Source organism: Heloderma suspectum, chromosome 1, assembly GCF_057233095.1.
Source record: "Heloderma suspectum isolate Gila_16-S chromosome 1, 16-S_ref, whole genome shotgun sequence".
NCBI classification, from domain to species: Eukaryota; Metazoa; Chordata; class Lepidosauria; order Squamata; family Helodermatidae; genus Heloderma; species Heloderma suspectum.
The window spans coordinates 392,795,392-392,820,543 of record NC_139458.1 but is presented as its reverse complement, the minus strand read 5'-3'; the positions used below and the strand labels follow the sequence as shown (position 1 = coordinate 392,820,543).

Below are 25,152 nucleotides of genomic sequence, written 5' to 3'. Positions count from 1 at the left end.
GTCTGAGATTCTGCTGAGCCATTGTCCATCAGTTCTCCTAAAAAGCAGCCTATAAGTCTTTAAAATGAAATAAAATAAATCAATATGCTAGATCAGCGGTCCCCAACCCTTTTGGCACCAGGGACCGGTCTCGTGGAAGACAATTTTTCCATGGACCAGGGGGGGATGGTTTCGCTGGTGGACTTCCGGCCGCTGGGATGCAAATGGCGTCCGCATAGCAGACGCCATTTGCATCCCTATTCTTTGCAGTAATTGGCTATGTAAAGATTTATGTAGCCTATGACTTGAAGAACAGGGACGCAAATGGCGTCCACTACACGGACGCCATTTGCGTCCCAGCAGCCGGAAGTCCGCCAGTGGCCGGAGCTGGATGGCAGCTCTGCAGACTCATCGTGGAGCAGAGCTGGCTGGGGCCGGCAAGGATTCCGTGGGGGGGGGGACAGATCGCTTCCCCCCTGCGGACCCCCACGGACACAAGGTAAGGGGGTTTCACACACCCCTACCGCGGCCCGGTCGCTAAAAGGCCACGGACTGGTACTGGTCCGTGGCCCAGGGGTTGGGGACCCCTGCGCTAGATGGACCAATGAGCTGACTCGGTATAAGGCAGCTTCCTATGTTACAAAGATTGATTTGGCCAGGAGTTGCTCACACATTTTCAAATAGAAAAGCTGAAACAGGAAGAGTTATCAGGCTGAAGCAGAGGGATAGTAGCCAAGGAGTGGGTCTTCAGGCCTTGCACAGTTCCTTGCCTCTCCCAATAGCTGGTGAAAGTACAATATATTGTGCAAAGCATAGTTAATTTGCAGTTTATACATACAACATACTTTTATTGGGAAAAATAAGCAAAATATTGAGCTGGGGCCTGGAAAAGTGGCAGTGCCTGAAGACTTGAGTTTGATGCCCCTCCCATCCTTCAATCAATCTTACATTAAGCCCTTGGTATGGCAATCTTGCCAGATCTGAGAGTTTCATAAAGGGTGCAGATGTTGCAAAAATCAATACACTCAGCCACAAAAATGTATCTGAATAGAGTGTTTTATTGAATGTGATTGCTTAATTATGCTTGGATCCAATACAGCTTCTTGTAGAAATTTACACCTACTTCATAATTTTAAAACAGCCTAATATTATATTTGTGATACTTTTGGCACTTAAATCAGACCTTTTTTAATAAACCAGAGAGATTAAAAATAATAAAATATTTATATCCTTTATTGCTTGGCAAGTAAACTTCCCTTGTGTGAGGCCCTTAAAATAGTGACCAGAAAATTAACAACTGCAGCCCATACTTAAAAGTTCTTAGATAGACCGAGTTTCTCATCCCATGTCCTCTAGTTTCAGCACATCTTTTCTCTACATTAGCAGGAAAATCCTCTTCTAAGAAAGAGAAATGCTGTTGCCCACTCTGGAAGCTATGGGGTACTAGCAGAAGACCAGAACACTCCTCAGATTAGATTTGCTTGGCTTTTCTTACTTTTTTTTTGGTATAGAAACAGCTGTTACCTTTGGATATAAGCCCCCGCAGTGTTTAACAAATGCCAGTGATCTTGTACTTGCCCATATAGTCAAATCTTTCTATAAAGGCAAACAATTAAGCAAATCCAAAGTAGTTTCTCCAGGCGTTTTTGTTCAGAATGCCTGTGCCACAATTTGTGTAATGCCCTAAATGAGTGACCAATCCCAAGGTAGCAACTTTGGAAAATTAGCACAAATGAAATCCTCCTGAATGGCCAGATCAGTGTTTCTTTTGAAAGAGAAGACTGTGCAACACAGGAATATTTTTGATGAAATCTCATCTGCTCCTCTGAAGCAGGGCCAAGGGCGCCACCTTGTGTTAGTCCATGATAGCAAGACAAATACTTTTACGTCTCTCCAATGACAGTAGGTTCATTCTTGTAAGAGACGTGGATGACATTGTCCTCCACTGCTCTGGTCTCTGACATGGTGCCATAGCATTGCAGGTCCGCATTAGCCAGAACTGTTCTTTCAGTACGATTATGTTGCAAAACACGAGGGACATATAGCTGGAATGGCAGAGAATTAGCATCTTGAATAATTAAAAATACTGAGACAATGTATGATTTCAAATTATCTCAAAACTTTTATCCCCAGTGTCCCACTACTTTTCTTCCTACTACCTACCTTCCACATTGAAAAGACCCCCCCCCCCCCTTACCAGGTATTTCACCTAAATATCTTGCAGGTTGAATTACATTTGGCTTCCCATGTGTCTCTTAAAACCAGAAGCAAATACTCGACTGCTCTTGGGTGAAGCTTCATGATCTTGCAGGTCTCAGTAACAATGACTGGAATGTCAGCAAACTAAGCGGGGCACTGCCAAATCTGAACAACTCATGTACTATTACGATATAGGGAACATATATACTAAATAGGTCTCAGCTGGTTCTAAAATCTTGTATGTAGGGAAAATATTTTGCCAACAGATAAGGATTTTAGATCAGCCAGTCTGAAGTCAGCTAATGCAAGTGTTTTGTCACTGCAGGACTTACTGATGCATGCAAACACTTTACTCACAAGAAATTTGTTTTTCTATGAAGAACAAGTAATTATTTTTGATCAATGCTTACAGAAGATTTTGGAGCTGATCCTGAAGCAGCTTGATGTCTTCCACTGGTCTCATGTTTTCCTACCTGCAAGTATCAGGAAAGCCAGATCAACAAAACAAATTTCAAAACCAAACTTGTCACTTTAATAAGAACACATACATATTTATACAGGGAGCTCCCTCCTTTTTTAAGGCATAATTTAAGTATTTAATACTAGATTAACAGCCAGAACTGGACTTACTAAAATAAAATACAGATTGACTGGCTTTGATACTTGTATGAAGTGCCAAATCCACCTCTAATGACATAGAGATAACTCAGGAACACTCAGATCCAACTACTGTGATTTACCTTATAGTTCCGGGGGCTCAGGTACTTGAGGCAGCCAAAGCAGGTATAGCCTATGCCAAAAGCAATTGCCATAACTACTACTAGTAATGTAAATAAAGTTATAGGTGCTTTAAAACCTAAAATAGAGAGAGACAAAAATATATCAACATAAAGATATGGGATAGAGGGCTGGTAAACACATATGGGAAGAAAGTAGGTTCCAACACATGCAGAACCAGAAGTGTATGAAGGTATTGTTTCATTTGGAAAGAGTACTCATGCCATTTACACTGAAAGATATATCTGTGTCCTTGTTCTAAACATCTGGATTGTCCATTAGATTGTTCCCAATATCAGAAGCCCTATGCTTCCACCATACCGCTGTCTGATACTTCCATCCGCAGTATAATTTAGAGATCTACAATAAAGGTCACTCCTCATCTGCTGCACAAAATGTCCACCTTAAGTGTGTTCTTTCATAAGCCCAGCCATATTTACCTAGCCTCAAAAGAGAGAAAAAAAACAGCCAAAACAGGCAGACAATTGGAGCTGTAAGGGCCTGGTTCACAGCTGCAAAATGGATCTGCTTTTCTAGCTTCGCAGGGAGGAATGCATAGTAGAGGTTGTAGCGGTCGACTGTGTGCTTCAGCAGCAAATAAATCAACCCTGAAAACAGGAAATAAATGTCAGAGTTACTAAGAGGTATGACAATAAAATGTTGTCACTGTTTTCCACCTCAAAAGCAAAACCACAAAGGTTTCCAGTGTCCCCCCAAAGGTCATATTCTGGGTCTCTGCACTTGCCAAGAATTGCAGTACGCACAATATACAAAACGCTCCTGTTCGACTCGGAAGGAAGGATGCACTTCGCAAGGCTCGGCCAGATGCTTCCTTTCTCACGCTAGGCTGGCACGAGACGGCATGAGGACAGGCTCGTGTGGGTGCTCTTTTCCTTGAGGTTCCCTTGGTTTAACTCAAGGGTGGGCACTTCCGGAGGCCTCCCGGACCCTCCCTATCCCCTGATGGGTGCCAACAAGCCAACAAATAAACCAACTTTTTTTTAAAGGCATCTGTAGTGGCTATGGGGTGCCCAAAGGGTAAACATTAGTTTACAAACAAGCTAATTTTGACCATTTTGGTGCTCCCTATGAGTGCCATTTCCCCCACCCCTTTTTAAAATGAATTTGGATGCAGCGGGGGCCATATGTAGCCCATTGGCCACATGTTGCCCTCCCCTGGTTTAACTGATATGAAGCAGCATAGTTTTGTTTTAAATGCCCAAAGCAGCACATTTGGTTTTTCATGTTTATTTTGTGATGTGTTTTCATGACATGTTTGTTCAGCTGTGAATAGATACCATTCCTATCAGCATTGTGCTAGTACGTGCTTGAGGATTTTATTAAGGTGTTGATTGTTTAATATTTTTAAAAGAACTGCACCTTTGGTAGTTCAGAGAACAGGGTATTTGAGTTTGCCTACAGAACAAAAAAAAAGGTGCACTCCACTGCGATCAGTCTTTCTACTGATGAATACCATGTTAGATAAAACAGAAGTCAGGAGTCAGGAAGTATTTTCTCCAGTAAGAATGCATCCCGTCACACATTATGGAACTAACAGTACAATCCTTTGCGTGTCTACTCAGAAGTAAGTGCTAATGAGTTCAGTGGTACTTACTCCCAGGAAAGTATGTATAAGACTGCAGCCTAGTTTTATCATATGACAAGCACATGTTTTATACATGTGTATTATGTAATAAATAAAATTAAGCATATGAATAGTAATAACGCTTGACTATTTGTGGCATGCAAGATTGCACAGAAAAAGGCAAGCATGCTAGTTCTAACCAAAATCCAGTATGGACAGGAATATTGGGACAAGAATAAAAGAATACAATGAAACTGAAACACAGGGACATAGGAAGCTGCCTTATACCACTGGTCCATATAGGCAGTATTGTTGACAATGATTGGCAGCAGCTCTCCAAAGTTTTAGGCAGTAGTTTTTCCTACCCTACCTGGAGATTGGGGATTGAACCTTCCACTTGCAAAGCATGTGCCCTACCACTGAGCCACACCCTTTCCTTTTTGTGACACACTTGCTATAAATATTGGCCACTACTGCTATATGGGAAGAGGACACTATGGGTCATATGATCTAGTCTACCAGACAGCTTCATTCCCTTGGTGTTGCAGGCAGAAACAGCTCCTTCTCTCATGTTGTTTGAGCTGTAACAGCCTCTGGCCCTCCATCATACCTCCTCAAGACTGCAAAATCCAGAGTCTAGACTCCTTCTTATTAATATATGTGAAACATTAAAAGTGCTGACTTCCAACAATAGAGAGCTTCTTTTACAACACTAGAAGTACAAATGGAGACGTTTGAGAAACTGAATCTCCTGCTCTTATTCTAAAAGGCATTTAGAGTAAGTTCACCTTGACAGTAACAGAATTATACAGTTTATATTACCCTGTTTTCTTTACCCTATGTGAACAAAGTCAGCCAGCATCAAAAGTGGTGTAACTCATAAATGTCTAAATCTCAATTCTATTCTCAAGCCAATCTTTCACGAGGGCTTATCCCATTACAATCCCTACTCACTGGTCAACTTACCAAATGGGACAATAATGGGGCAAGTGATGCTGTAGGCCATGATGACCGTGAATACACACAGCGTCCAGGCATACATCGCTCCAAACTCAAACTGAAATGCTTGGTGCTACAAAAACAAAACATTTACATTACACATTGCAAGGACACAAATTTGCCTCTTATTTTCTCTACTGCAATTATACGAAGAGTGGGTTCAGATGACATGATAACCCACGCTGGGTTAAATAAGCCACCTTGTCTTATTTAACCCATAGTTGATTATCGTGTTGTCTGTCAGGAATTTTTTTTTATCCATGATGATTTATTTGACCAAAATAAGCCACTTTGATAACCCATGGTCTGCAGTAAAAGTTATTTAACCCACCATGGGTTACCGTGTCATCTGGTGCTCAGAGTGGCTTATTTTGATTGCGTAGAGTTGGCTGGCAAGAGCAGCCAAAACTGCTGCAGCCGCTCTGCTCCAGCCCGCAGAGCTCCTTCACCAAGATATGACAAGCCGCCCAGGGACAACCGCAGCCAAACATGCACAGCCTTCCCCGATACTGCACTACAGTTACAAAATGACAGCTGTTCCCGAGTACAATGAATGACAGCCTTGCGCTATCCCGCTACAGTGAAGTTACATAATGACAGACTCCCTGATCGCTACTTTGAAATTGTGCAACATGGGAAATAGGGAAAAATGGGGGAATAGGGAAAGAACTGCTCACTTTTCCATGAAGCACAGTTCTGCAATAATTCACTACAGCATCTGGAGGCTCCCCATGAAGGCACCCCAGCTTTGCAATTTCACCCCATTCCAGCAAACTGACAGAGAGTTATAGCTCCCACCCCTTTTTCCTTCTCTGGTCACTTTTCCATGAAGAAGCAAAATGGCTGGGGGGGGGGGGGGATGCGCAATTTTAGCTTTTGTGCAATTTTGCCTTAGTGCTAAAGTGCTATAGTGAACAAAAGCGGCACCAGGGTTTTCCCTCCTCTGGGCTAACTGTGCGGGTTTTTGATGGTGCATCAGGCTGTGTAAAATTTGGTCCTGATCCTACAAACCTCCAAGGATTTATAATCCCCACCACCTATTTGGTGCTCATGGGATTTCTTCTGCTTTGTGAGTAATTGTGCAGGGTTTTGATGGTGCGTCTGGTACCTCTCAACTAGGGGATGCTGTGTATGAAGTTTGGTCCTGATCCTGCAAACTCCCAGTGCTTTAGAGCCCCCCCCCCCCCCCCGGGTCAGGGTGATGCTGGAAACACTGAATTAAGCCCTTGTACTTCACCCCAGACCTCTCCCCTCTCATTGGGATATTGTGAAAGGTTAAAACAGGCTGCTGCAATGTTGTCAATGGGTGAAACAGCACTACTGCTTAGGTGGGAGGACTGCAGCAGGATAGGGGGTGGGGGGATGACTCAGATTACACACGGTAGCTTAATAAACTACTCCCAGTATCTTATTAGCCTGATCACGTGGCAGGGCATCGTGGACTTTTTAAAAAATAAGCTACTGTGAGTAGAATATTAAGCCACCTTGGCTTAAAGTGACGTCCGAATGCAACCAAACTGTTATTTTGAAAGTGATCCATGTCAAGTTTCCTGTACAAAAAACTGATTTATTGCAGACATACATTAGCACAGAAATAATTCATCTGTATAACTAGAAATATGCTGAGATCCAAGATGACAAGTAAGGAAGGTCTACTTATTGGCCTGTTCAACTCAGAGCATGGAATCATACTATACAATTAAATGGAAAAGCTAGTTTTGTAATTAAATACTTTCAAATGTTGGGGTCCTTGGCTGGGAAAATATAGTATGCTTTTTCATAAATAACTTGCATTCTTTTGATGTGATGCATATTGAAGGTTATATTAATTAAACAAGCTAACTGTGCTCCATTAAAAGGCCATCAGAAAGCTCAACATTCATCACCAAGATGTCAGAGTCCTGGGATGAAGGCCAGCAGCCAAAATGGGCAGAGAAGTAAAATACTGTTGTGCAAAGTTGACCAAGATATAAAAAGTCCTTGTGTGACAGCAAACTTATATACCTGCTTAACATTTTTTCTCTCAGCAGAAGATTTGGCCATAATCATGCGAATGGTGTATAACATGAGACCTGGCAAACGCAGGAGCTCCATCCCATTGCCAATAAAAGATGACGCAATCACGTAGTTCACAAAGAAGGCTCCCTGATCAGGCAGAAAGACACACCTGCAGTAGGTTTTAAAAAAACATGAACAAGTGAATAAGGCAGCAGGCAACCAATGTCAGACTGCCCCACTCACCTGGTCACCAATGATGAACATTCTCCCCACACTCTTAAGAGTAACCTTTCTTCTGTCCTGCACATTGCACAAGTCTTTCTGATTACTTCTCTCAGTAATTAATGAGCATGCCAAAAGCCTCTGATTTGTTCTGCCAATTACATCCCTTTTATGCCTAATAACCTAGGAATTACAATGTCTCAAAGGTGTGTCAGTGTTTCTCTCCACAAGTTAAGTACTGCGATCTGCAATTTTTGAGAGATTCCTAGAGAATTACATCTAAAAAAGCAATTGCAACTGCCTGGAATTATTTTTATATGTAGTCTATTGGTGAGCTTTTTACTGCAAATGATTCAATAAACTGCATGTATTCAGATGGTCTTTGTATCCTTCAACCTAGCTCTGGCAGATGGGATTAGGTAGCAGAGGGATAAAAAGGATCTTTTAGATACTTACTCTAATCTAACTCTAGATTCAGATGCTCTGTCAAACACCCAACGAAAGAAGAAATCCAGACTGGAAGAAATATTTGGTATTAGTCTCTCCAATTCACTACATTATAAAATATGAAAACAAAATGGCTATTCTTAAGTGCATCATTACTTAATAACTTTAATTATTCATTAGTTTTGAAAATTTACAGAGAAAGTTATACATGCCTAAGGGTTAAAACAGATATGACATAGGAGATTTGAGAGGAGGTCTCCCATCTTTATTAAGAACAAAAACACATCCTAATTTAAAAGCAGCCGTTCAGAGCTCTAATTTTTATTGGAGCAGTGATGCTGGGGAAAACAGTGTTTAACCCTTTTTTTCCCTGGCATCATTTCCCTGATCATAATCACCCTTAAAGTACCCCACTGGGTAAAAATGTGTTGTGCTTGTCATCTTATCTCTCCCCCGACCCCAGTGTAGCTAATAGTAACTGGGGGCAATTTTGACTGTGGAAATGGCACAAGGGGAAAAGCCTGCCCTGATCAAAACTGGACCCCCTCTCACAGCTGATTTTAAAGTTATAAAAGAAAATAAGCGATCAAATGCTGAGCAACCTCTGTTTTGGTCTTAATTCCCATTGTAACTAATGAAGTATGCTTGCTGCCCATTTATTTCAATGTGATTTAGGCGTCACTGCAATCCAGAGAAAGTGATCAACAGGATATACAATGCAGATATGCACCCTGTACCAGAGGTAAAGCAAAATGAAGTTTAAGCAAGCAAATAAAGTGAAAGGGAAGAGAGGGGGAGTTCTGCACTGCAAGTACACCGATGTGGGAAGGATTCAAGTCTACCTTGCTTACACACAAATCCCTGCATTTGCTAGTACAAATGCTGAGACAATATAAAGGACTATATAAGATGTCTCTGCAGCCATAGCTTGAAAGCTGGGGTTCTAATGTGGTCTTTACCTGGTCAAACCAAGTGAAGGTAGAATTAGCACCATGAAGATCAAAAATGTGTAAACTTTATGCATCATTATTCTGTGTTCACCAGACCTATTAAAAAAAACAAGTAAATAACTGATCATGTGTTAGACAAAAATGGCCCTTTTGTCTTCTTTCTACCCTGCTCGTTCTGACAGAAAAAATGGGAATTCTAACATCTGGAAATAAATTGCTTCTGGTTTTGCTAAATTTGTTTCTTTAATTACGTTGCTCTCAAAATACTAAAAAATGAAGAGCCAAGATTCATGCCAATCATGCAGTCCCCATAGACATACCACTCAGCTACCAAGACAAATAGTAAATGCCTTAAGCTATCCAAGGCATATTACCTTAAAAGCATGCAGTCCTTCAGTGCATGCTTTCACTGAACCTGATTAGAATCTCTACCAAAGAAAAGCCACATACTGGAACTTATTCACTGGTCACCTTGGAAACAGAGCAACTGCCTTATAATTTAGCAGGAAGATTTATTCAATTAAAAAGTACTCTGTTAGAAGCAATAATATAACCACTGCCTTTCAGCATATTTAAAGTTAAAGTAAGTAATTACTATGTAAAAAGTGGAGGCATGGGGGTCGCTATGACTTGCAGTTCTACTTTCTACAAAATATTTTTTCCTCTTACCCACCGACAGAATTTTGAGGCCTTTAAACAGCTAAAAAAGAAATAAAATGTACTCTTACTTTGTCCAGTGCAATTCAAACAGAGTTGAATAATAGACGATTGTTGGTAGCAAAGCTGAAAAGGACCACAGAAGGACTGTTGGGAAGAACTGGCTAACGATCGGGTTCTGGAGGAGGAAAAAAAGAGAAATGTAGCCCAATTCTGTACAGCTACCTTGAATGCAACTGAGCTGAAAGTATGTTATATGTGTTTGTTTGTTTGTTTGTTTGTTTAAGGTATACAGCCCACTGAAATATGGTTTGGCTTCTGGAAGAATCCTGAGATAGGGGCTAGGATTTGGCAAGAAGTCAAAGTTAGGATGGCAGGTTAACACAAGGCCAGAGATTAAGAAGAAATAAACACTTCTGAATAATTCATTCATTCGTTATATTTCTATACCGCCCCATAGCCGAAGCTCTCTGGGCAAGATCACTTTAAAAATGTCTGCAGCATTTGCAGTATGCAGCTGTGCCATTTTCGGGCAGTCTGTACTTCCTAGTTTTGCATAAAACTAGACTGAAACTTAAAGGCAAAAATATGCCATCCTAGGAGTACAGGCATAGTCAGGGCATTTCTTCATTAATAATAATACTTGTAGACTGCTTGATATAATGAAGCATCTAAGTGGTTTACATGTAAAAGTATTAAAAATCATGCAACAATAGAAAACAATCAAATGGAGCCGCATAATTATAATCAATTACAAACCAGGGAAAACATGTGTAAACAGGTACGCTTTCAGGCAGCATTTAAAACTCACATTTTCTGCCTCTCAAACCTCACAGGGGAGGGAATTCCGTAGGGTGGGTGCAACTACTGAGAAGGCCCACTTTCAAGATGTCACATGACGACATTCTGTTCTCAACGCCTCCTTTGAGGATCTTAAAAGTTGGCTGGGTGCATACGGAGGAAGGCGGTCTTGCTAGGTACCCTGATCCTAAGTTGTTTACGGCTTTGTATTTTAAACAGAACCTTGAACATGGCTTGGTAGCTAATAGGCGACTAGTGCAGTTCTTTTAACACAGGTGTAATGTATATACAGCTGAGTACCCCACTGAGCATCCTAGCTGTTGCACTGTGCACTAGCTGCAGCTTCCAAAGCAGGCGCACAAGCAGTCCTGCGTACAGCACATTACAGTAGTCTAATCGTGAGGTTACCAGTGCATGAACCAAAGTGTCTAAGCTATCCCTATCTAGGAATGGACATAGTTGTTCCACAAGCCAAAGTTGGTAGTAGGTGCACTGAGCCACTGATGTCACCTGGGCCTCCAGTAACAAAGATGCATTGAGGAGCACCCCCAAACTATGGATCTTTTCTTCCAGGAGGAGTCCAATCTCATCCAGAACAGCCAGTCAAATCAGTTCCTGGGAACCACTCACCCACAGGATCTCTATTTTATTAGGATTCAATTTGTTTATTAGCCCCCATCCAGCCCATAACTGCATCCACGCACCAGTTCAAAACATGCATGGCCTCTATTGACTGAGCTGGTACGGAGAAATAGAGCTGGATCAGCATACTGATGACACCCTCCTGCATAGAAGAACAGATGACGAAATGAAGGTATAGTGGGCTACTCACATTAAGATAATGAATAGGCTTGGTTACATTGAACTTGTCCATTGTGGAAATAATGATGGAAGGGGTTGTCAGGAAAAAGAGCACAAAAAAAAGAAGCAAATTGATACAAAGCCACCGAAACCACCATCTTGGCCCTTGAACTGAGAGATTATTCCTGCCAAGTAAGAACACAGCAGAGCAGTTAAGTTACCATTTTGCAATACTAATATTAATAGATGATCTGTTTTGTTTAAAACAAATAGATGCAAAGTAGAGGAGGTGGGGAGGACTATGGTCTAAAGTGGGGAGGTAATAGGCAGGCAGTGCCTAATCCTTTCCCTGGTCTGCCACTTTTCAGTCTGAATCCTCCCTCCCTCTGAGCAATGAAGCAAACACGCATTCAGAACCCTGGCTGAGAAAAGGTGGCAAAACAATGTTTATTGTAAACAAATTTTGTTTTGGGCACTAGCTCTTCAGGAGGGCAACTTTTTTTTTTTTTTTAATCAAGGAACAGGAATGCCCTCATTAGAATTCACATGCCTAAAAGGTAGGGAATTTTTCTAGATAAAAGTTACTTCCTTGAAAGAGAGCCTAGAGCTTGAAATACATCTGGATTCTCTAATAAAAATAGATTTGTGCCATTCTGGATCTTTCCTCTTTGGCTGGGCTGGATGAATTCCCATAATCTTACCCCTGAACATCAATTCAATTATTGCTTTTTAAACAGCCTTAGCTGCTGGGCACATGCACTGTAGGATTTCCCTTGAAAATGCCATGGCAGTTTATAAATTGGCTTCAAACCAGTTTATATTTTTCATACAGACTTGAGCAGAATTGCTTGAAGAGTATTTCCAGAGTTGCCCACAGATTTCAGACTTCATAACTAAATAATGTGTTGTTGGATGAAATCCAACATTGCACTAGTAGCCATCCGGTAGCGCAACAGGACTTTCTCCCTCTCTCCTCTGCACCCTTTTGCTCTGCCTGAAAATCTGTTCAGGACGTTTCCCAGGGCATGCAGGGGGCAGCAGGGAAGAGGGGAAATCACCCCCTCCCAGTTCCACTTACAGAGCTGCTTCAGTCAGTGGAACATCACCACTGGAAAAAGCCTACGATGTATGAAATGTCCAGTAGAAAGTGAATTGATGTTCTGGAAACAAACTCAGCCTCCTATTTCCATTCCTTTTAAATATGAACTGAGGGAAAAATTCAGACACCTTACCAACAAATATCCTCTGGATAGGGAGCATATGCAACATTCCACTTTGAAATGCAGAGTTCTTTGCTCCAAGTTGACAGCTGAGGCTCTCCTTTACACTTATAGCCTTGACATTTACAGGCATTGAAATCTTTAAGAATACTGCAGTAAAATAATTTTTTTAAAATTTAAAGTAAAATTTTTGCTTTTATGCTTGGAAATGCTCAATATGTACAGAGAAACATATCACTTAGCCAGAGTATAACAGTATTGCTTTTTAGAATAAAGACTGTATACATGCAGAAACAAATTATATAATATAAAAATAATGTAACTCTATGCTGATCATACAGGGAGAAAATACTTTTTAATCATTAGGGCTTTTAGATAAATGTACTTCAGACAGAGAAGGCAAAAGGAGAAAGGGACGGCAGAGGATGAGATGGCTAGATAGCATCACTGATGCAATGAATATGGACTTGAGCATGCTCCGGAAGAGAGCGCAGGACAGGAAGGCCTGGCGTGCTATGGTCCATGGGGTCACGAAGAGTCGGACACGACTGAACGACTGAACAACAACTTCAGACAGAAGAGGGTCATCGTCAAAATAAGACAAATCAGTCAGTTGTCAGCTAAATTAGTTAAATGAAAATAAATTAATGACAAAAACTTCAGATGAGCTGAGAAAGCAACGGATATGACCTCTGGCTTCCTATGGGACTTACCAACCTGTGAACTGCTTTGGAGTGTAAATAGGCATAGGTTTGTGTTTCATTCTACTTAAAATAATTCAGCTTTGCTTGTGATACTGAACTAAAGAACTAGCACTTACTGTGTTGCCATGGCTTTCTCCTTGAATGTTACAAAAGCCATTCCCAGTGGTTTATCATGAATGTTCTTTTCCTCTTTTAAATATTCTTCCAAATATTTATTGGTAACCTTGGTGTAGTAATCTATAGCATCCTCCTATTGGAGAGCAAGGTTCTGTTATAAATCAGTATTGAAACTGTTCACAATTACTTAACCTTTTCTGCCATTTTTAAACATTTTTTCCTTACTACTGGGATCTAATATAGTTAGTCCTAGCTGGAAATAAAAAAATTGATTTCCAAAGGACTCCAGTTTTAACACCAATAATGCCTATTTCTTTCTATCACATTCCAAGAATGTAGTCCAACACAAAACTATTGCAGTACATTGGACCTCACATTTATTAGCAGAAGAGAAAGCAAAAAAGAAAAAAGTCTCGGATACACAGTTTAAAATGGACTCCAATGTATTCCAATAGCCCAATAGAGGTATTTTCCCCAAAAGAACATTACAAATAAGAAATCAGTATTGCAAGCTTTTATTTGCGCTATAAGAGTGTTAACTGTTGTGTCAAGATGAAGCCAAGTTGGAGCAGGATTAACCCCCTAAATACACCAAATCCTTGCAGTCCTTTGTAAAGATTTTGTTTTGTATACAGAGGAATGCACAGAAAGTTTTCTACAAAAACAGAAAAATCTACTCCAGTGAGCCCTGAAAAGGTACAAATACATAAAAAGCTGAATTTAAGATAGAAGCAAAGAGCTAACATTTTTTTTAGACCACACATTTAACAGTTTCACTTTCCCATTCATTTCAATAGGGATAAACCAGAGCTGATCATTTGTTTAAAGTCAAAAGGGGCAAGATGAAACAGCACAGGACAACTAGCTCATTAATTGTTGAGTACATGGAGTATGAAGTGGTTCATGTTTGCTAAAAAGGTTTTGCAAATATTCCAAACAGCTGCTGGGGTCCATAGCAACCCCACTAGCACAGGAAGGTTAAACACAAGTACTGAAAATAGTATTTTTTCCACTTCTTATATAGTAGGCTTCTCCTATTTTAAACAGTTAGTTAGACAAACATTTTATATTCTTATATTGAAATTGTCCAAAGTTTTAGCCAAGCAATGCAACAGCTACTTACCCTTTCACAACCTCTGATGTCACAACAGCAGAAATGGCCACATGGTTTCGTGTTTATGAGATACCGCTTACCAACTTTCTCAAACATGTCTGTATAATAAGCCACATTTTTCATCACCTTTTTTCTGGGCATAAACACATACGTTTTGGTGATGTGGCAATAGATCCATTGCCAAAACTAAATGTATCTTATAAATTAAGTTTTTTACAAGCAAGAGTCACAGATCAGCCAAAATATATAGATGCATAACACTTACTATATATACTAAACACTTGTACCGCATGTATCAAAATTACGCATATGAATCATACAGATAAATTCTACATAGGCTTCACTTTTACACCTTGTATTTGATAGGCAATAATGAACTATGTACAAAAACAAATCAGGGGAAATCCCTCTGATGCATATCTTTGACAGTTTTTGATGGATAGGTGCTCTTATTGTATTAAAAATACTGAACTATTTCTCAAAAACATTGAGAAAGGTGATATTCAATCTGTTCTGGAGGGAATTGCACTCCCCCTAAAGGATCAGGTTTGTAGTTTGGGGGTGCTCCTGGACCCAGAACTGTTACTTGAGGCACAAGTGGACTTGGTGGCACAGAGCACCTTTTATCGGCTAAGTATTTATCAACAAACTGTTATACTAACTACACCCTTACCTGGACAGAGATAGCCTAGCTGGTTATCTATGCTCTGATAACCTCTTGTCTGGATCACTGCAATACGTTATACATGCGGCTACCTTTGAAAATGGTCTGGAAGCTTCAGCTGGTCCAAAACAAGGCAGCGAGATTGTTAACGGGGACTGGCCAACGAGATCACATTGCTCCAGTACTTTTCCAGCTGCACTGACTGCCAGTCCATTTCTGGGCTCTATTAAAAAGTGCTGGTATTAACATTCAAAACACTAAACAGCTTGGGGCCAGGTTATCTGAAGGATCACCTCTTCCCATATGTACCTGCCCAGATCCTAAGATCGTCATCAGCAGTCCTTCTCCAGGAGTCCCCACCAAAGGAAGTGAGGCGGATAGTTACCTGGAAGAGGACCTTTTCTGCTGTGGCACCCTAGTTGTGGAATGAGCTCCCTAGAGAGGTTCACCTGGCGCCCACATCGTACTCCCTTTGGCGCCCAGTGAAAACCTTTTTATTTTCCCAGAATTTTAGCATTCTATTCGTTTAGCTCTGCTGTTTTAAATCTGTATTTTAAATCTCTGCATTGCTGCTAGGTTTTATTCTGGTTGTACTTCTATATTGTAGTTTTAAGCTCTCGTATTTTATATTGTTTTATGCTGTACCTTGGGGTTTTAATTTTTGTGAACCGCCTAGAGAGCTTCGGCTACTGGGCGATATAGAAATGAAATGAATAAATTTTATAAATACTTGACATGTTCCAGAAATAGCCAGTATAGCTATTGTGTGTTTCTTATAACACTTATCTAGTGTGGATCATGGTGTTTCTTATAATGTGTGTGTGCAATGCCCAATTGTGTTTTTATCCTACCCTTCCTCAAGGAGCTCAGGGAGACATACATGAGGTTCTCTCATTTTACCCTCAGAACATTCCTCTAAAGATGGCAAGATTGGCAGCTGGAACATCTGAGGGTTGGTGGTGATGGGAACATGTATGTATACATTTACACCTCCCAAAGAACTCTTCCATTTTGTTATACTTTAAGATGTATTGTAAGCTGCCTAAAGAACTTTGGTTAGTATGCAGGGTTTGAATACTCCACATACTCCAAACTACACAGCTTCCTATGCATCACGCAGTATTCCTCCCCCCGCCCACTCCGAAGTTCGCCAGCTAGACAGGCGAAATCGCCTGTCTAGCCAAAAATGCAGATAGGTTAGGCTGAAAGACAGCAACTGGCCCAAGATCATCCAGTGAGCTTCTGAGGGGGCAATCCAACGGCATCTAGACACTGTCTAGAGGACCACTGGATTTTTTGGTTTCTGGGAACCAGTTCCCAGAAACCACGCTCCCTGCTCCTCCCCTGCCCTCTTGTAGCTGGCGCAGTTCTCTCCACACCAGCTACATCTCCACGCTTGGAAATGGAGCATGGAGAAGGGGAAAAGGGGCAGCCCCGGAGGGCAGGGAGGAGACCATGGAAGCCACATTACACAGCTTCCTATGCATCACGCAGCATTCCCCCCCCCCCGAAGTTTGCCAGCTAGACAGGCAAAATCGCCTGTCTAGCTAAAAATGCAGATCGGCCAGAGCACAGAGGAGAGAATCGCCTCCATGTTCTGGCTGCCCTGCATTGGATAGTTGTCAGCCTCCAAACTCTGACAACTATCTCCATAGGATTGTGCTTTCAGTTGATCAGAGATTTGAACTGGGCATGTTTAGCCTTGAGAAGAGAAGACTGAGGGGAGATATGATAGTGCTCTTCAAGTACTTGAAAGGTGGTCACAGAGAGGAAGGCCAGGATCTCTTCTCGATCATCCCGGAGTGCAGGACATGGAATAATGGGCTCAAGTTACAGGAAGCCAGATTCTGGCTGAACATCAGGGAAAACTTCCTGTTAGAGCCATACAACAATGGAACCAATTACCTAGGGAGGTAGTGGGCTCTCCCACACTGGAGACATTCAAGATGAAGCTGGACAGCCATCAGTCAGGGATGCTTTGACCTGGATTCCTGCATTGAGCAGGGGATTGGACTCGATGGTCTTGTAGGCCACTTCCAACCCTACTATTCTATGATTCTAACCAGAGTGAAACACATCTAAATCCATCCACTATACCAGGTATGAGTTCTGCCACTCATATTGCATTGCAACTCATTTCACATATCAAGAGCCAAATTACAGTCAGCAAAGGATGTGTGGTTCTTGCAAACTGTGGAGACATATAGTATACATACGTGTAACAAATGAAGTCAGTCTACTGTGAAAAATTACTGCAGGTATTTCCCTCTCCACTAATTTTTACTAAAATTTTCTTTATTAAAATTATATTTTTGTATGCAAAGTATATTCACATCTCAATAGTGATTCTGCAAAGACAGTAACATCAACCTGGTTATTTATCATCATCACTAGCGCAGAAAACATTTTGCTTCAGACATATTTTAGAACTGTACTAATGTGGTTTCATTAGAGCATTGTCCATACAAGTACCTCTCTAGGGACAGATGAGTGAGTTTGGCTACATCATAACATATCTGGACCTCTTCCACGATGCAGGTTGGATAGGCTTCACTGTAAAAGAACAAAATAGTTACATTACAACAATCATAAGACAGTGGCCTGGTTCATGGGTTAATTAATTCACAATTTGCCAGGCATGAGCAGGAGTGACCCCTTCATGGATCACTGCCTTGTTGTGGCGAAGGGGCTTGCGTAACTCAGTGAAGCCATAAGCTATGCCGTGCAGGGCCACCCAAGACGGACAGGTCATGGCAGAGAGTTCTGACAAAATGTGGTCCACTGGAGAAGGAAATGGCAACCCACTCCAGTATTCTTGCCAAGAAAACCCCATGGAACGTATCACAAGGCTAAAAGAGATGACGCCGGAAGATGAGCCCCTCAGGTCGGAAGGTGTCCAATATGCTACTGGGGAAGAGCAGAGGGTATTTCCAAGTAGCGCCAGAAAGAGTGAAGCGGCTGGGCCAAACCCGAAAGGACACTCAGCTGTGGATGTGTCTGGTGGTGAAAAGAAAATCCGATGCTGTAAAGAACAATATTGTTTAGGAACCTGGAATGTCAGATCAATGAATCAAGGTAAGGTGGAGGTGGTCAAACAGGAGATGGCAAGATTGAACATCGACATCTTGGGAATCAGCGAACTAAAATGGACAGGCATGGGCGAATTTAATTCAGGTGACCATCATATCTACTATTGTGGGCAAGAATCCCTTAGAAGAAATGGAGTAGCACTCATAGTCAACAAAAGGGTGGGAAAAGCAGTACTGGGGTACAATCTTAAAAATGATAGAATGATCTCAGTACGAATCCAAGGCAAACCATTCAACATCACAGTAATTCAAGTCTATGCCCCAACCACTGAGGCCGAAGAAGCTGAGGTTGATCGGTTCTATGAAGACCTACAACACCTTCTAGAACTAACACCAAAAAAAGATGTCCTCTTCATCATAGGGGATTGGAATGCTAAAGTAGGAAGTCAAGAAATCACCGGGATAACAGGCAGGCATGGCCTTGGTGTACAAAATGAAGCAGGACAAAGGCTAATAGAGTTTTGCCAAGAGAACACCCTGATCATAGCAAACACTCTTTTCCAACAGCACAAGAGGCGACTCTACACATGGACGTCACCAGATGGTCAATATCGAAATCAGATTGATTATGTCCTTTGCAGCCAAAGATGGAGAAGCTCCATACAGTCAGTAAAAACAAGACCTGGAGCTGACTGTGGCTCAGATCATGAGCTGCTTCTTGCAAAATTTCGGCTTAAATTGAAGAACGTCGGGAAAACCACTAAACCGTTCAGGTATGACCTAAATCATATCCCTGATGAATATACAGTGGAGGTGAGGAATAGATTTCAGGGATTAGACCTGATAGACAGAGTGCCTGAGGAACTATGGACGGAGGTCCGTAATATTGTTCAGGAGGCAGCAACGAAATCCATCCCAAAGAAAAAGAAATGCAAGAAAGCCAAGTGGCTGTCTGATGAGGCTTTACAAGTAGCTGAGGAAAGAAGGGAAGCGAAAAGCAAGGGAGAAAGGGGAAGATATATGCAACTGAATGCAGAGTTCCAGAGAATAGCAAGGAGAGACAAGAAGGCCTTCTTAAATGAACAATGCAAAGAAATCGAGGAAAACAACAGAATGGGAAAGACTAGAGATCTCTTCAAGAAAATTGGAGATCTCAAGGGAACGTTTTGTGCACAGACGGGCATGATAAAGGACAAAGAAGGCAGGGACCTAACAGAAGCAGATGAGATTAAGAAGAGGTGGCAAGAATACACAGAAGAACTATACAGGAAAGATCTGAATGTCCCTGATAGCCATGATAGTGCGGTCACTGAACTTGAGCCGGACATCCTCGAGAGTGAAGTCAAGTGGGCCTTAGGAAGCATTAGTAACAACAAAGCTAGCGGAGATGACATATTCCAGCCGAGCTATTTAAAATCCTAAAAGATGATGCTGTTAAAGTGCTGCATTCAATATGCCAACAAATCTGGAACACTCAACAATGGCCACAAGAATGGAAAAGGTCAGTTTACATTCCAATTCCAAAGAAGGGCAACGCCAAAGAGTGTTCAAACTACCGCACCATTGCGCTCATTTCACATGCCAGCAAGGTGATGCTCAAAATCCTACAAGCTAGGCTTCAGCAGTATGCGAACCAAGAACTACCGGAAGTACAAGCTGGGTTTCGAAGAGGCAGAGGAACTAGAGATCAAATCGCCAACATTCGCTGCATCATGGAGAAAGCAAGAGAATTCCAGAAAAACGTCTATTTCTGCTTCATTGACTACGCTAAAGCCTTTGATTGTGTGGATCACAACAAACTGTGGCAAATTCTTAAAGTGATGGGAGTACCAGACCACCTTACCTGTCTCCTGAGAAACCTGTACGAGGGTCAAGAAGCAACAGTAAGAACCAGAGATGGAACAACCGATTGGTTCAAAATTGGGAAAGGAGTACGACAAGGCTGCATATTGTCACCCTGCTTATTTAACTTATATGCAGAGTACATCATGAGAAATGCCGGGTTGGATGAATCACAGGTCGGAATTAAGATTGCCGGGAGAATTATCAACAACCTCCAATATGCAGACGATACCACCCTAATGGCAGAAAGCGAAGAGGATCTAAAGAGCCTCTTGTTGAGGGTGAAAGAGGAGAGTGCAAAAGCTGGTTTGAAACTCAACATTAAAAAAACGAAGATCATGGCATCTGGCCCCATCACTTCCTGGCATATAGAAGGGGAAGAAATGGAAGCAGTGACAGATTTTACTTTCTTGGGCTCCAAGATCACCGCAGACGGTGACTGTAGCCATGAAATTAAAAGACGCTTGCTCCTTGGGAGGAAAGCTTTGGCCAACCTAGATAGCATAGTAAGAAGCAGAGACATCACCTTGCCGACAAAGGTCCGTCTAATCAAAGCTATGGTTTTTCCAGTAGTAATGTATGGCTGTGAGAGCTGGACTATAAGGAAGGCTGAGCGCCGAAGAATTGATGCTTTCGAACTGTGGTGCTGGAGAAGACTCTTACGAGTCCCCTGGACTGCAAGGAGGTCAAATCAGTCCATCCTAAAGGAAATCAACCCTGAGTGCTCATTGGAAGGACAGATAATGAAGCTGAAGCTCCAATATTTTGGCCACCTAATGCGAAGAGAAAACTCCCTGGAAAAGACCCTGATGCTGGGAAAGACTGAAGGCAAAAGGAGAAGGGGACGGCAGAGGATGAGATGGCTAGATAGCATCACGGATGCAATGAATATGAACTTGAGCACGCTCCGGGAGAGAGCGCAGGACAGGAAGGCCTGGCGTGCTATGGTCCATGGGGTCACGAAGAGTCGGACACGACTGAACGACTGAACAACAACAACAACAAAGCAGGAGTGAGCAAGCTGCCTCCAGCAAGCTCCTCACGTTGGCTTTAATTTTACAACCCAAAACTGCCATGATCATAGGTTGCTCTTGTGACATCCAAAGCCAGGTACTCTAGGTTGTTTGGGGGTTAAACAATCCTGAGTGCCCGGGTTTAGACATCACGAGAGCAACCTATGATTGTGGCGATCATAGGTTGTAAAGTGAAAGTAGAGAGTGAGCTGGGGGCAGCGTACCCATTCCTACTTGTGCTTGGCAAATCGTGGGTTAATTAATTAACCAACAATTTGCTGTTATGTGTGAACCAGGTCAGTGAAATGCACACAGCGTCAAACTGGCTGGTCTCAGAATACAAATTTACATATTTCAGCCCAAAGTCCTCTAATGTAAGGATCCAGTTCAGAATGGACTTGCTGTTACCAGGTTTCTCTGTTACCATTGCTACCACTTTAATACCTTACCGGGTGGCAGTTGCAACAAGGAGACCTGGCAACAGGGGCTCCTATTATGCCCTATAATACTGCTGCAGAAGCAACAGCCAGGTGCCAGGAACCCTTAGAAATGTAGTTTCCAAGGCTATTCACATCCCTTGTAAGGACTCTTAAGCCCTGGAAACTACACTTTCCAGGGTCCCTGGCTTCTGCTGTTGCAGTGTTCTAGGGCACACTGAAGGCAACCTACATTTTGATGAAAAGGAAACGGGGAGGGAATCTGGGGTGAAATGGGGTCAAACTTCATATTGGACTCAGAATTGATTTTCTAGGAAAAAATTTTAATCATCTTACCTGGGCCCACTCCAAAATTAAACTGAGAAGCCTCACCTCATCACTCATGTTCAAATATTAATACACAAAATCAAATCTTAAGATATGCAATTTGAAATACTTCCAATGAACCAATTTACAGCGACCATACCTAAACAATATTGCTACCAGGCACAGGACAATTGGGCAAATCTCTATTGCAAAGGTCACAGAACTGTCACAGGTAGCACAAACCTATCCTCCACTTTCATTACAAAGATACAGTGGCTTTTCATTAACTGTATTTCAAAGATACAGGGCTTTTCATTAACTGCCCATAGCGCTTTGGCTACTGGGCGGTACAGAAATGTAATCAATTAATTAAAATAAATTCCTAAACATCTATTTTAAAAAACTGTTTGCCTCTCTTATTGTCATGCTAGACCAAGTTGCTGGGACAAGTTTACAAATATGTCAAAATACAGTGGCCCTTGCTCTACCCCACCCCCAGCCATCACCAAAGAAGCCTTTGTGTGGTTTTTCTGTGGTGGGTGGGTAGGCAGGACTAGCCTCATGTTCCAGCATATGCGGATGGGGTTTCTCCTTATGTGTGGAGCCCAGTGACTTATCCATCCTCTGCTGCCATGACATAGCACAGATAGGACAGAAGGTCTACCTTGAGATAGGCTGACATATATACTCAGCTTTGCAAATCTTGTTTTAAAATTAGTCTACACACTTAACCAAGTTTAAACTGCAAGGACCTTTTATTTTATCTTATTTTTTATAAAGCCATTTTTAAAAACTTACATTATGTGATTTTGTATGCTTGTTGTCTTGGCATTTTTGGGAAGGCCAGTTATAAACAATGTGCGTTTTACCTGCAAAACAAAAATATGAGTTTCTCAGAGATTTATTTATTTATTTCTATACCGCCCAATAGCCAAATAGCTGAGATAACAAACCAGATAGGAAAATTGATGTTATTTAGTTCTTCTCTCTTCAAACAAATCTCTCTCTCTCTCTCTCTCTCTCTCTCTCACACACACACACACACACACAAGCAACAGACTAAGGATTGCATTAAACCTAGCTTGACTTGATTATTTTTACACTGCTTTTTTGTCTGTGAGCACAAAAAGCGGCTACAAGATTAAAAACAAAACATTAAAGCATAAACAACAAAACATTAACCCATAAAGCATAAACAATCACCTAAGACTGCAGCAGATGAAAACCACAGCTACCTTTTTTTATGGTCAAGCTCAGGTTGAATGGCTGAAGCCTGGTTTTTTTAGTTGGCTGCCTTATTGTGCATCACTAACGTAAAAAAAAGAGGGTTGCTTTTTTTCCTCACAAAAGGCTTAGGATTCAGGCTGCACTGAATTTTCATCCACTAAAACCTTTAAGATAGAAGGGGAAAATTCTCTCTCTCCCTCACTTGCAACATCAGCACTCCTTTCTTTTTAAAGATGGCCTTTTTCTTGAGGCAGCTGGAGCCATTAAGGAACCATGTAGGCAATTTGAAGACATCACATCACAGCCAAATCAGAGTGAAGGCAGAAAGCATCACCCTTACTTTGAATAGGTTTCCTGATGACACCAGAGATTAACATCACAAAACCAAATCACTATAAGGACAATGTTTCCTGCCTTCACTCTGAATGGGCAACTATTTTTGTCCTATTTCACAAGCTTTCTCCCTCCCCACACCCCTCTGCCAAATCAGCAAAATAAGTATGTGAATGCACAATTTGCCAAGCGGTAGTTTTTCACGACCCTTCCCCTCCTGGTTACGGCTCAGTCCTACATATGATAAGCAGCAAAAAACATATTTTAAAACATAGGAACTTACTAGGCTTTCTTCTTTGTGTCTGACGGATCTACTGTGATGTCTTATAAAGATAACTGTCAAAATCAGGTAAATTACAGCAAAGAATGTGTGTAGCCAGAGAAGGTTGTTGCTGTGGAATATAATGTTTCAGAATATTAGAAGTAAAATGACTTGAGTGTAACATTTGCCTATATTACCATTCAATTTATGACCATTCAATTAGACCTTCCAGTTTAAATATACAGGACTCAGGTATTTTAAAAGTGTACAAGCAACTGCCAATCTTAAATGTAGCTACAAAACATATTTACAAAGGCCTCACATATTTGTCTGAGCCTCTGCTCGATTTTCGGAGATTCTACTCATCCCTAAGTCCCCCACACCACAGCCCAAACCATTCAGCAGGGTGCTCTGGTCCTTGCAGGAGCCTTTTGGGAGCTGAATGGGGCAGGGAAGTCAGCTTCTGCCAGCCCCCTTACCTGCATGATAACTTTGATCCAAACCAGTATCTTTATTTTTAGTCGAATTGCCAATTGGTATGTTAAGGAAACAATCCTATGCATGTTTAGACAGAAAAAAAAGGCCTACAAAGTGCCCTTGGGCTCATGGAACTTGTTTTATCTTTGAACAACAGCCTCCCAACACTTTTAGTATGACCTAAGCTTTCAAAAGCCTGAGACTAGGTTTTCTGGCTTATCAGAACCTAGAATTCATTTGTAGAAACAGTACTATTTTGTGTTGTTTTACAACAAAATTAATAACTTGCATGTGCTTTCAAAGTCCAGTTGAATCACATTAATATAAATATAGGCATAACTGAAATATCTATGTGCTAGTAATTACACTACTACAGTGTAAAATTTATATCCTTGTAAATCCTTCCATGCTCTGATAATTGGATGGGCATTTAAGTGGGCAAACCTACACAGCATAGTAAGAAGCAGAGACATCACCTGGCCGACAAAGGTCCGTCTAATCAAAGCTATGGTTTTCCCAGGAGTAATGTATGGCTGTGAGAGCTGGACTATAAGGAAGGCTGAGCGCCGAAGAATTGATGCTTTCGAACTGTGGTGCTGGAGAAGACTGTTACGAGTCCCCTGGACTGCAAGGAGGTCAAACCAGTCCATACTAAAGGAAATCAACCCAGACTGCTCATTGGAAGGACAGATACTGAAGCTGAAGCTCAAATATTTTGGCCACCTAATGCGAAGAGAAAACTCTCTGGAAAAGACTCTGATGCTGGGAAAGACTGAGGACAAAAGGAGAAGGGGACGGCAGAGGATGAGATGGCTAGATAGCATCACCGATGCAATGAATATGAACTTGAGCACGCTCCGGGAGAGAGCGCAGGACAGGAAGGCCTGGCGTGCTATGGTCCATGGAGTCACGAAGAGTCGGACGTGACTGAACGACTGAACAATTTAAGTGGGAAGTATACGTATTATTTCCTATTTTACAGCATACCAGGA

General features: G+C 41.6%; 1 protein-coding gene across 9 annotated transcripts in view; it reads right to left on the bottom strand.

Moving 5' to 3' along the window:
* Window positions 1–1,019: 1,019 nt before the first annotated feature.
* TMEM63A (transmembrane protein 63A) overlaps window positions 1,020–25,152 on the bottom strand; it is a 47,319-nt gene continuing 23,186 nt past the window's right edge. For 5 of the 9 annotated variants that reach the window (XM_084828652.1, XM_084828653.1, XM_084828651.1 and 2 more), the window contains 16 exons: window positions 23,705–23,813; window positions 22,660–22,730; window positions 17,707–17,787; window positions 14,580–14,703; window positions 13,456–13,589; window positions 12,648–12,785; window positions 11,447–11,600; window positions 9,885–9,991; window positions 9,166–9,252; window positions 8,216–8,275; window positions 7,544–7,706; window positions 5,507–5,612; window positions 3,396–3,563; window positions 2,919–3,034; window positions 2,589–2,651; window positions 1,020–2,024 (listed from right to left, as the gene is read on the bottom strand). In XM_084828652.1, the coding sequence (XP_084684778.1) occupies window positions 1,863–2,024; window positions 2,589–2,651; window positions 2,919–3,034; window positions 3,396–3,563; window positions 5,507–5,612; window positions 7,544–7,706; window positions 8,216–8,275; window positions 9,166–9,252; window positions 9,885–9,991; window positions 11,447–11,600; window positions 12,648–12,785; window positions 13,456–13,589; window positions 14,580–14,703; window positions 17,707–17,787; window positions 22,660–22,730; window positions 23,705–23,813 (1,843 nt within the window). In that variant the 3' untranslated portion in view covers window positions 1,020–1,862. The remainder of the gene's footprint in view (window positions 2,025–2,588; window positions 2,652–2,918; window positions 3,035–3,395; window positions 3,564–5,506; window positions 5,613–7,543; window positions 7,707–8,215; window positions 8,276–9,165; window positions 9,253–9,884; window positions 9,992–11,446; window positions 11,601–12,647; window positions 12,786–13,455; window positions 13,590–14,579; window positions 14,704–17,706; window positions 17,788–22,659; window positions 22,731–23,704; window positions 23,814–25,152) is intronic. The other 4 variants (XM_084828655.1, XM_084828659.1, XM_084828656.1 and 1 more) reach the window with 1 other exon arrangement.